Raw genomic sequence first — 12,588 nt, 5'->3', positions numbered from 1 at the left:
ATTTTTAAACCAATTCACTAAAAATCAGTCGCCAGTCTCCCAGAATCAGTGTCACCAGGGAGCTCGTTAAAAATGCAAATTGCCAAGCCCTGCCCCAAACCTACTGAATCAGAGACTCACTCCGTGGGTAGAGCCCAGCAACTGGTGTTTTCACAAGACCTCCAGGTGAGTCTGGCGCTGCGTTCTCAAGACTGAGGACATTGCTTTAAGTGACAAAAACAGGTAGCTTTTCCTTGGTCCCCCAAGGCCAACCAGCAACCCTAAGGAGGGACAGGTGTGCAAAATCACCCCTTACCGTGCAGTGATGAGCGGGAGCTCCGTGCCACACCCGGCCAGCCAGGAGGCCACACTGTAGACTGGAGGGGACCCAGTCACAGAGACAGATTCCACCAGATTCCCGCCTGGGCGAGCTGTTCCGGAATCAGCTTGAGAAACTAGAGCCAATGATGCAATGATGATTATCAAGTGACTCAAGGTGAGAGACTTGCTGTGTGGACAATCCCAGTTGGACATGCTGAGCCACTCAGATCTCAGGACACGCTCAAAGCACGGATTCCTACCTACCTGCTGCCATCAAGAGCAAAGGGAAGGGGAGGCAGGAGGGCCCGCTATCCAGTTTATTCCCAAAAAGAAAGCGCAAGGTCATGATTTAAGGAGACAAAGACCGATTCCATAGCAAAGCTCAATAAGCCGCCAGCCAGCCAAACGTCACTCCCTAGCTCTTGGAGGCACCCCTACACAGATAATCTAGTGCAGTGTAGACTGCCGTTCTTTCCCCCGTTCCTTCCCTCAGTGCCTAGCAACTCTAGGAATGTTCCGCTGATCTTTCTTGGGGACACTGAACACATGAGGCACATACCAGGGCCATCTGGTCCACAGTGTGGAGCGAGCACATGTGCAGGAAGAATGCAAGCTTTAAGAGAGGCCACTGTGGTCTTAGGCACTGACACATTCAGGCAGTCACCCCAGCACGCCATTGGAAGTGTCCTTTCCTACGAGTGCCAGGACCAGGTTGAACAGGGTTTGCAATGACAGCAATCACCCAGATGCCCCCCAAAACACTTAAACCGCTGAAACAGTTGAGAGGTGGCATTTTGATGATGAGCAAAGACGATGCAATTTCAGGGCGATAGAGGCTCCTCTTGCCAGCCACCCCCAAGGTCCCCTGCCCTCAGCTCTGCAGTTTTAGGTACAAGTCTGAACAGTTACACATGTTCTAAACCATGTTCTTTCTCCTTGGAGGGAGAAAGAAACTATTTAAAAAAAAACAGGATAGCTGAGCCCCAAAGGCACAAGGAATTTGACAGAAAAGGAAACATGAGCAAAAAGTGGGAAGCTTGGAGGGGCTGAGAGCAAACCGCACCACTCTGTCTCGGCCGTGCATGCACGTCATGCTCGGCCAAGCTCAGCAGGACCCCTGAGGAGGACTTTGTCCCTAAGACTAGTGAGCAACACAGCCAGGTGAGGCCACTGTGCTCAAGACAGGTCACGGGAGACTTCGGGAGGAAGGGGCCAGGCCTGAGCTCTGACAATGGGGAGGAGGAGTGTGCATAGACAGGAGGGACACGGGCACTCTCTGGAGAATCTGGTGACCCACCAATCTCACTGAGCCTGTCTTGAAGGCGATAAATCAGACCTTCGGCCCAGTTATGGGGCCAGATGTTGCTGTATTCCTCCTAGCCCTTGGTGTGACAGATATGGACTCATGGAGAGCTGGGGAAATCCTGTTGGCCTAACAATAATGATAATAAACATAATTGCTTATATTTAGTAAGCACCTACCCTGGTCAGGACTTGCAATGAGCGCTTTATATTGAACGTTGGTTAATCTTCACAGTAATCCAATGAAGGGGGATCTTTATTACACCCATTTTACTGATAAGAAAACCAAGGCTTCCCAGCAAGACAGTGGTAACATTAGGGCAAGAGCACAGGCACCAGAAGCAAGAGCAATCATTGGGGTAAACTGAGGAGAAAAAAGGACCAACTAGAGAACTACAGAAGCAAAGGCACGCCATCCCAACCCCGTCTGCTTTCTAGAACCGAGGCGGGCAAGCTGGAGAATCACCTGTTCCCTTCCCCATTAAAAGAACAGGGGCCCCCAGCAGGAAAGCTTGAGTAGGCACCTGACAAACCCGTGGAGGAGAGCAGATTTGATGATCACCTGTTACGTTTGTGTCTGCAATAATAATCTCATCCACAAAGAGCAGGCCCGTCCCCTGAGCCTGGGGCAGAAGGTCGATCCGATGAACCAGCACCGGGGAGTTTGCCAGAGGAGGCTGGACGTCCCAGGAACGACCCACACACGTCTCCCAGAGGTTGGTGCAAGTGAAGGCCCAGCTGGAAAACAGTGCAGGATGGAGCTGGGCCTCTCGGTGAGCATCTGTAGCCCTCTAATGTCACAGCCCTCGTTCCCCAACTTGGGGGCCCGAGGGCTCTGCAGCCAGGAAAGACACCCTGTGAACCCCTGTACCCCAGTGGTCTTGGGTGCCATGGTTACAAACATCCCACCCAAGATGGGCTCAGCTCAGCGTTTGAGAAAACACCAGTGAGTCACATTCTGAGTCAAGCATTCATTCATGACACTCAATGTCAGCAGCCTTTTCAGATTGCAATTTGATTGTGCGTCTTAAGCAGATTATATGTTGGGCTCTAACCACAGAGAAGATTGATACTCCTGGACATTATCAGACTCATTTAGATTTAATACCACTTCTTATAAGACCTGTAAGAAATATGTGGGGAGAACAACGAAGCAAGGGAACAAGACGCCTGAATCTTATTGCACAGTCACTAGCAGAATGAATTTTGGTGAATCGCAAACACTTGAGGCCCTGATTTTCCTCAAGAATGTTCTCTATGGCTGTGGTCCCCAACCCCTGGGCCGCAGAGCAGCACCAGTCTGAGGCCCACCAGGAACCAGGCTGCACAGCAGGTGGCAAGTGGCCAGTGAGCAAAGCACCACGTGCAACCCACGGCCGCTCCCCATGGCTTGCATCACCGCTGGACACCCCCACCCCCACCTCTCCTCCCACCCCTCGTCAGATCAGCGGGGGCATCAGACCCTCATAGGAGCACAAACCCCACTGCAAACTGCACACGCAAGGGATCCGGGGTGCACGCTTCCCCGTGAGAATCCAACTCCTGACGCCTGATGATCTGAGGTGGAGCTGAGATGGTGACCCCACCACACACCCTGTCCATGGAAAAACCACCTTCCATAAAAACCAGTCCCTGGCATCAAAAAGCATGGAGACCACTGCTCTAAAGTCTCTCCCAAATATGATGTTCTATGACTCTATCTCTCTGACAAACGTCAGACTCCTTCTAGGAAGTATAGTATAATTCTTAACAACTAACCGCTCTTGAGTCAAACTTTTTTGTCAACTAAAAGATGTCCAAAGTCCCGGTTTAGGATCTGAGGCCCAAATATAGGACTGTTGGTACTTCAGGAAAGCCACTGTCCCCAGGAGAGCTACTCCTCTCAGCTGGCATCATTCCCACCTGATTAGTTACCTCTGGGGGCTGGTGCTTGTGAGAGTCCAATCACAGGTGACGTTCTTCTGTGCCACGTTGTGAAAGCCGATTGTGAAGGATACCGTCACCTTCAGGATCTTATTCACATGGCTTTTGTATGCAAGACACAGCTATGGACACCAAATAAGTCCTTCAGTTCTATTAATATTAGTGCAAGAAGCAGCCACTCAAACAATGTGTAATGAGGGCCCTGCATCCCTGTAACATTGTCACATGCTACAAAAGACAGTCAGTCCCGTTCCTGACCCCTCGGAGCTTACCAGCCTAGCTGGGGAGACAAATAATTTGGAGTAAATTATTATTTACTTCCCTCAATAAATCTGGGAGGAAATGCAACAAAACACTTTTTCCGAGGCCAAAAAAAATGTTATTCAACAGTTTTTAAATGCCTACCACTGTGCATGGCAGTGAGGATTGTAGAGAAAACTTCTGTTCTAACCCAATTACCTGTGCAATCTTGAGCAAGTCACTCAACCTCTCTGACCCTCAGTCCTTCAACTCTAACTCCCCAGAATCCTTGGTTTCTAATTCAGTTAGGTGCAAAGTTGTTTGGCACACGAAGAATTTAGAGCAGGAGTTTTCAACCTCAACACCATTGACATTTTCAGGGCTTGATAATTCTTCGTTGTGCTTTATAGGATGTTTAGCAGCATCCCTGGCTTCTGTGCACTAGATGCCAGTGGCACTTCCCCAGCTGTGACAACCAGATATGCTTCTGTACATTGCCAACTTTCCCATGAGGGGCAAAATCACCCCCACTGGGTGCCCCTGCAGCAGAGGAGAGGCTGAAGATGGGAGGGGACCTTGGCCTGAAGCGTCTAGCCTCGACTCTTACTGCAGCCAGACTAGGAAAGGACTCTGTCACCCAAGCAAAACTCTGGTTCCCAATGGGCAAACAAACTGCACTTGTTTTACAAAGAACAGCAGAGCTATTGAAGCAAAGGATACAAGAGGTTTTCAAGGAATGTGTCGGTCAACTTAATCCATCAATAATAAAAATAACTACCATAACAGTAACCAGCCTTCACTGAGTTCTGACCTCCGTGCAGATCATCTAATAGATAGATGACCTCATTTCATCTTCACCACAGGCCTGAGAGGTGGACCACATTTTTACCCATTTTACAGATAAGTAAACTAAGGCATAATGTGCTTAAGTAAGACATTGAGGGTAAACAGGGTATAGAGTCAGGATTCAAAACCAGATAGGCTGACGACAGAGTCTGCACTCTCTTAGAGATCGAAGAAAAATATTGGAGCAAATTAAAACTCCCATAAGTCTCACGGCTAATACAAAGGCATTTCCAGGTAACAACGTGTAAGTGGGGGCCAGCGGTGTCCACACTTGAAACAGCAGTTAAGAGACCTAGATCCTCAGCCCCAAATGCCTTGGGCCAATCACAGCAATCACTTCTTTGTGCTTCTGTTTTTTTCCATCTCAAACCCAGAGAATAACACCGATCCTTCCCTACCCACCTGGCCTGGAAACATGGGGCCAGGGCTGCTACTCACGTGTGTATACTCATCTAGCCGATAGCCTTTTTGAGCAGCCGGGGGCTTCAGGACAAGGTGTCGAGGCTGATAGAGGCTGAACCTGCCACAGAAAGGCTCTGACCCACTGGTGAGCTCCCCATCAGAGCTGGAAACTTCTAGGCCTGGATGCAATTCAGATAAAAACAAAAAGACAGCGTGGATGTTAAACAGGACAGAGCTTCCCAGCATGGGTGCAGGGAAAGGGTTGTGGCTTCACCAAGGGAGAGCTGGGCAGGGCTCAGGTGGCTATCGCCCCCAGCTATGAGAAACCCATCTGTCTGCCCTAGAGCATCAAAAATCCATTCCCATCTTCTCTGTGCTCCAGGACATGAAAAACTATCGAGAAGGAAAGAGACAAGGAATGTCAACTAGAATTTAGTTCTTCTTAGTACCGTCTTTCCCCCGAAAATAAGACAGGGTCTTATATTTATTTTTCCTCAAGAAGACACCCTAGGGCTTATTTTCAGGGGATGTGTTCTTTTCCCCTCAAAGCCTCAGCTTGCAGCACGCACAGGATGGCCGGGACCTGACAGGGGGAGCCGACCTTGTTGGTGGGGCTGCCCACACCTTTCCGGTCACCTCTGGGATAGTAGCTGTCACGATGGGGCAGATGAGAAGGGCTGCTCATCTTCTTTACCGCTCTGCGACAAAATGCATGGGTTGTGCAGATGCGCTGCGTAGCCACGCCCATCACTAGGTCTTATTTTCGGGGTAGGGCTTCCATTGTGCAAATGCTTAGAAATCCTGCTAGGGCTTATTTTATGGGTAGGTCTTATTTTGGGGGAAACACGGTAGTTTAAAAAACACACCGTCGCATTTTAAGAATTTAAGACTATCTTCTGTAGTAATTCCTTTAGATGCAATTTTAAATAAGATTTGTACAGCTGGTGCTGTTTCTCTGTTTCTCACCTATATCCTTAACCTTTGCCAACGTGTGGGAAGTCTCTGGGCAGTGTTTCGCTCCACCACCAGCTCAGAAGGAAAGGTTTTTCTTCCTAGTGACGCCCACACCAAGCGTGTCCCTCTCAAGCACATAGCCACAACCCCTGGCCACTTGGGATCCAAGTTCACTTTTCCTATTTCTATTTGACGCTGTTAGCACCTTGGAGAGGACAGGAAGATTGTCTCCATTTTATGGAAACAAAGAAGACAATGTTGGAAAAGAGGGCCAGAATTTGTCAAAAGGGGGACAGCACCGTGTTCAAATCCAAGCCGGAGTAGGATGTTAGCCGAAAAGGGTTCCAGTTTGCATTTTACTGCAAGTAACTGCTCAATGGTTGTTTGAATCTGTAAAAAGAAAAAAAAATTCCCAGGAGTTCATATCATGGGCATAATGACCACCCCAAGCTCCTCCCCAGCCCCATTATTTGAAGAAATTTCCCACCTGATGGGCTGTGGCATTTGCAGGGATTGGCTGACTAGAAACATTGTCCCAAGTAAGGAGAAAGTGCCCAGTGCCTGACACATTCAGCATCTAAAATAAAAAGTCAAGAGAGGCAAGACTAAATGATGGTGCTAATTAAGCCAGAGAATCTATGTAGGAACACAGGGTGTATTTCCTAAGCTTGCTGGGGTTTTTTTTCAATTATAATCTCAACTTTTTTTCTTTCTTTTTTTTCTTTTTCTTTTTTTTTTTTTTCAACTTTTTTTTCTTTTCTTTTTTTTTTTCTGAGATAGAGTCTCACTTTGTTGCCCGGGCTAGAGTGCCATGGCATCAGCCTCGCTCACAGCAACCTCAAACTCCTGGGCTCAAGCGATCCTCCTGCCTCAGCCTCCCGAGTAGCTGGGACTACAGGCATGCGCCACCATGCCCAGCTAATTTTTTCTTTTCTTAGTTGTTTGGCTAATTTCTTTCTATTTATAGTAGAGACGGGGATCTCGCTCTTGCTCAGGCTGGTCTCGAACTCCTGAGCTCAAGCAATCCTCCCGTCTCGGCCGCCCAGAGTGCTAGGATTACAGGCGTGAGCCACCACGCCAGGGCTAATTTCAATTGTTTAAATGCACTCCCATCCCTCTAGAAAACTCTGAAGAATACAGAAGAATACAGTGTCATCACCTAATGAGAACTTTTCTTGGAATAATATACATCTGTCTCCCTATTTATTTGTGCCTGTCTTCTTAGAATATGGGATGTAGAGGTTGCCATTGAAGGATGCACCTTTGGCCCTTCTCACCAATTGCTTTCTGGCCAAGGGTAGCCTGGTAGGCAGACACAGTCACCTAGCATGCCAAGCTTTGCTTCCCAACACATTCCCTGTGGAGCACGTTACACTTTTGCTGTGGAGTAAGATCTATGCAGCTTTTCATCTCCTACATCACTGGTTATTTCCTACTTTGTCCTAAGGTTATTTGTGTACCTGTTTTACTGTTAGACTGTAAGCTTTAGAGGGAAGAGTTCATGTCGATTTATCTTTGTACACCAAATAGTGAACAACAAAAAATATATCAAAATTGTTCGACAAAAATATGGGGAACAACTAAGAGACCCAAAGGACATGACCTTCACAAAGTAGATTTAGAAAATGCAGCATATAGGGAAATAGGACCTGAATAGGTAAAAAAAAAAAAAAAATATGGAGTGTCATGTACGTGTGTGTGTGTGTGTGTGTGTGTGTGTGTGTGTTTTTAAAGGACTTTATGTCTACTCTGGGGTAGACATAAAGTTTCAGAAACATGAGTTTCCGAAAGAAGACTTACTTAGAACTTAAATTCCTAAAACTAAGTCAATGAGGAGCATAATCTCAATAATAAGACTGCATTTTTAATCAACATCTTCACCCACTCTGTCAGATCGATATCCTATTTCTTTGGCAGCAGAGTCATAATTACAGCTCAGGTCCCTGGCTCCCAGCCAGTGGTCCTTGCGCTAGGCAAGACTTTATTCCTCCGGAGGTCAGTTTCACAGAACTGGGAAGAGACACAGACCTGTATTTCTGGAAGCTTCTGGGCTCGGGCTCGGATCTGGTGCTTCTCCCGGAGGTAAGTGGTGACCACATCAGGATTCAGCCAGGTGTTGTGAATCTGGACACCAATTCTCATCCCCGTGCTGGGGGCTATCCCATGATGCTCTGCTTCCAGGTAGTACTTGGCTCCACCCAACAGCTCCAACTTGGGTGTCTTCTGTTGCCAGAGCCCTTCACCCCCATTCTGCTCCCAGGAGTCAAACCAGTCCACAGTGCCCATCCCGATGGAGGCCACTGTCACCTGTGCCCCAGTAAGCATATCAGAATCACCACTGGGAAGCTTCTAGGCATCTCTTTCCTGAACACTAAGTGTCTGGATGGCTGCTAACAAAAGGTTTTTGAACTGGTCTGCCTTTTCCAACAAGTTAGTCTAGTGCTCTTGGTCCTGTAGTTGTTTCTCTCTCTCTCTCTCTCTCTCTCTCTCTCTCTCTCTCTCTCTCTCTCTCTCTCTCTCTCTCTCTCTCAATTGCATAGTAGTCAAATGTGGCTAGATACACCCAACCTAAAACCCTAGGTTTACATGGTGCTGTGGAGAAAGTAGCATAAGCCCTTGAGAGATCTGGCATAGCTTGACCACATCCAAATCTATGACATTTCTCTCACCAACTAGCAAACAAACTTCAAAGAAGCATGTTAATAATTCAAGAAAAAATATTGTCATCCACAAGTGAATGTCAATGGCACAAGTGAATTTTTTCTGCTTATTAAAGACACCTTTACTTTTACTTATCTGTCAAAGTGGATGGGGAGAGTCCTACATAAACTGGCTATATCTCTACCCAAAATGAGTGGGAAAAGCATAACTTTTGGAACCAGACAAATCTGGGTTTGAATCCTGAATATGCCTCTTACTATCCAAGTGGATTGGTCATATAGTCCTTCTAAGCCTCAATTTCTTCATCTAGAAAAGATATATATAAAATATACATATGTACAGACACATGGTGAAGATGAGAGACAAAGTATATAAAAGACGTAGCATCATGCCTGGCTTACAGTAAATGCCCAATAAACAGTAGGTGCCATCACATCCAGCCAAATTCTTTTTCAACAATTAAAGTCCCTGGTCACCTAATGGCATGTTATAGCTATCTGTAGAACATGAGAGCTTTAGCTGTGGTTCTTTCTTTCTTCGGGGTTATAGGCCTGGAGACAACCAAAAGGAAAACGAGAGGCAAGTAAATACCTTAGTCCTTGGTTCCTCTGACCAGCTGAAATGCAAGGAAGCTTGGCCATCTGCCTGGATCCAGAAGGTGTAATTATTTGTCTCTGGAGCCACAAAGAACCCACTGAGCCGTGCTCTGTCAGTTGGAAGAACACAGAATCCAACAAGAGTAACCAAGGTCTGAATCAGTAAACCAACACATGGCTGCCCTTGCCCTTTGTTTTCCTTTATGGTAATGAGGAAGAAAAACCTGATTCTTATGCCACATGACAGTCCAGAGTATTCTAGAAAGAGCTCTAGCACCTGCATGGTCTCAATATCCCAATCCACCCCTTTGCACTGGCCACAAACCCCCTTGCAGTTGTGTTACCTCTGGGAATGTTGAAGCCATGGCTTTGGACCACGTGGAAGCTTAGCTGAGAAATCCCCTGACATAGCCAGCACAGGCCCCGGGGCCATGGGAGAAACTCAATCAATAGCAAATATTCTCATTATTAGAAATAAAGAGAGATCACTGATCAGAATTTGCATTGGCCTAACCAGAGACCTCAGCACCTGCAGAGAGTGTGTTGTTTTTTTTTCCCCAATTAAAAAATTATGGTCCACAGAAAAGAATCAATTGAATGTCAGTAATTTCAAATGAAAAGCCATAAAATGCAATTTTGAAGATGATTTCAGGCAATTTTATAAAACATTTAAAAACTCCTTTTTTTAATGTTTAACATAAATTCCAGTGACCTAATATCACAGGTAGATATAGTTAAGAAACTGATTAAACTACCCAAATAAATAAGAATAATTTCTTATTTTTTTAAATCTTCAGATCATCAACATTACATTTTTAAATATTGCTTTAGTGTATACAGGTTATTTTTACCTTTAGAGAGAATTTCTTATTTAAAATAGTTTCAAAAAAGAACAATATAAAGGTTCGTCAATATAATAACAGTAATTTACCATTCAATAAATAAATATTCCAATTATTTAATTTAAACTTTTTAGATTTTAAAGAGACGAATGACAGAGGGAACGGAAAATTAGTTACTGTCTGGTTTGTGGCTCCTCAAAATGGCAGTTAAAGGGGCACATCCTACAAGTCCTACCACAGAAGTTAAATATTCTTTTGTCTTTTGAGGTAGATGACTCACCCCTTAACATTATCACACACACTGAATGTAGCTGAAAGGTTTCCCTTTGAACATTATTAATGGTCCTCAAAAACTATGACAGAGACGCATTATTAGGTGCTACAATGGACCACAAATTACTACCATTCTAAAACCAAAAATTGGGCTGGGCACGGGTGACTTACACCTGTAATCCCAGCATTCAGGAAAGCTGAGGCAGGAGGATCACTTGAGGTCAGGAGTTCAAGACCAACCTGAACAAGAGCGAGACCCCAGCTCTACAAAAAAATAGAAAAATGAGCCGGGCATGGTGGCGCATGCCTGTAGTCCCAGCTACTCGGGAGGCTGAGGCAGGAGGATCGCTTGAGCCCAGGAGTTTGAGGTTGCTGTAAGCTATGATCCTATCACTGTCCTCAAGCCAAGGCAAAAAAGCAAGACCTTGCCTCCAAAAAAATAAAATAAAATAAAAACTAAAATAATAAATTGGCAGTTAAATGCCTACTTAGAAAGGCTTCAGGAGACACTCTTCTTTTCACAGGTTATCATCCCTACTTGGCTTCTTCAATGCCGGAAATGCTCTAAACAGGGAGCAAAGCTTCTCATTGCACAATTGGGTTGAGATCTAAAACGGTAAAATCTTTGGAGAAGGTCACAGATTGGCTGAAATTCACACTCAGATGTCACAATCTGCCTCTCTGAGAAGGGTTTTGAAGGGAAAAGAGATCTGTCACTCAGTGCAGGATGCACCCCTCAATATGCACACTGAGAACATGCAAAGGAAAAAGTGTGTCTAAGAAATTCTCAAACTTTTTATATTTTTAAGCTCACTTTGGAAAAGAAGAAATTGTGACTTCATCCTTGAAAGGAAAGGATCAAAAAAGAGGCAAAACAACTCTAAACAGGAAAATCACAATCACAGTGCAGTCACTACTGCAGAAAACAATGTCTCACAGAGCCCGTAAGAGGTTCCTCTGCTATATAGCAGCTATTACATTGACATTCAGCACTGGAAGGTCGTTCCAACAGAACTGTTTGCTGCCTGGTCTTTGCTCCCTCATATGCCCGAAGTGCAAATCCTCTTATCTTTCTTTAGCATCAGAGAGATGTTAGTCTCACCTCTTAATCATGTACCTGCAGCAAGTTTTACTTCGCTGTCTAACCTTAACCCCAACCCTAACTCTAACCCTAACCCTGTTCTGTTCAGCTCAATGTTCCAATTGACAGTCATCTTCAAAGCAGCTTGTAAACTAACTGAGTTGTAGAAAATATAAATTTTCCATACTGATCGAAATTTGTCTATGCACTTACAAAGGTCACTGGCATGACCAACACTGGTTAGGAACATTGTCAAAACTCTATTGTTGTTGAATTGGCTAATGCTATACATTCTCCCGTGGAAATTCCACTGCCTTCCTTATCTGCATCCTAACCTCACCTAGGCCAGTAGAGATGCTTTTGATATGGACTTCCACTTTTCCTACAACATACCTGAAAGGTCGTCCTTCCTTTGACCAAAATCCAAATGGAGAACTGGCATTAGGGACAATCTGCCACCTGTACCCAGGGGTGGCTTCAGTCAATGCCAAGCCATCAGCAGCATCTCCAACTTCAAACAGAAGACCTCGATTGCCTGAAAGATAGGTATGTCTCATAAACATCACAATGCTTTGCTCCCCAATTGAGGGATCACTTTGTTTCAAATTACAGAGTGAAAGATAATGCAGGTACCATCTATAAAGGCGAGTCAACCGAGAGCCAGACAGAGTAGTCATGCGAAAGGCTCTGTAGATAATACAAACGTTCTGGAAAGCAGAACACATTCCTTGGGGTAGAAGTTAGCTTCTTGGAAAGAGATTTGATAAGAAATAATAAGCAGTGATATTCTCAGAGGACCAGAGAGTAGGAAGCCCTTTTTAAGGGGAATGCCCAGGGAAGAGAACCAAGTCCAGCAGAAAATGTGAATGGGCAAACAAATGCTGTGGTTAAGAAAATAAAGACGATGTGATTGTGTGCTTGTGATGTGACTTGTCTCTCTGATTCCTGAAGCCAGAAGCAGACTTCGGTATATTTTAAGGTCCAGTTCAGCCTGGGAATTCTATTCCCTAAAACCTCCTTTTCCCAGAAAATTGGCAATCCTTACAGTTTTTAAGAGCCATGGCCTCAATTTGTGGACCTGAACACACAGCGCCATTGATGTGGCATGCTGCTATTATGTGACATTTAAATCATGTTGTATTAATTTGTGTTTTATATTAAGCAAACC

General features: G+C 45.3%; 1 protein-coding gene across 1 annotated transcript in view; it reads right to left on the bottom strand.

Annotated features, from left to right (window-relative positions):
- The window catches only part of PKHD1 (PKHD1 ciliary IPT domain containing fibrocystin/polyductin), a 424,797-nt gene that overhangs the window by 386,126 nt on the left and 26,083 nt on the right, over positions 1-12,588 (bottom strand). Inside the window, exons 14-22 of the mRNA XM_076003302.1 lie at positions 11,814-11,955; positions 9,220-9,334; positions 7,996-8,274; positions 6,455-6,544; positions 6,267-6,357; positions 5,050-5,192; positions 3,517-3,647; positions 2,165-2,340; positions 296-434 (exon numbers count right to left, since the gene is read on the bottom strand). Of these exons, the coding sequence (XP_075859417.1) occupies positions 296-434; positions 2,165-2,340; positions 3,517-3,647; positions 5,050-5,192; positions 6,267-6,357; positions 6,455-6,544; positions 7,996-8,274; positions 9,220-9,334; positions 11,814-11,955 (1,306 nt within the window). The remainder of the gene's footprint in view (positions 1-295; positions 435-2,164; positions 2,341-3,516; positions 3,648-5,049; positions 5,193-6,266; positions 6,358-6,454; positions 6,545-7,995; positions 8,275-9,219; positions 9,335-11,813; positions 11,956-12,588) is intronic.

Source organism: Microcebus murinus, chromosome 5 (genome assembly GCF_040939455.1).
Source record: "Microcebus murinus isolate Inina chromosome 5, M.murinus_Inina_mat1.0, whole genome shotgun sequence".
Classification (NCBI taxonomy): Eukaryota; Metazoa; Chordata; class Mammalia; order Primates; family Cheirogaleidae; genus Microcebus; species Microcebus murinus.
The sequence above is the reverse complement of the archived record's forward strand: the minus strand, read 5'-3'. Positions and strand labels throughout refer to the sequence as shown.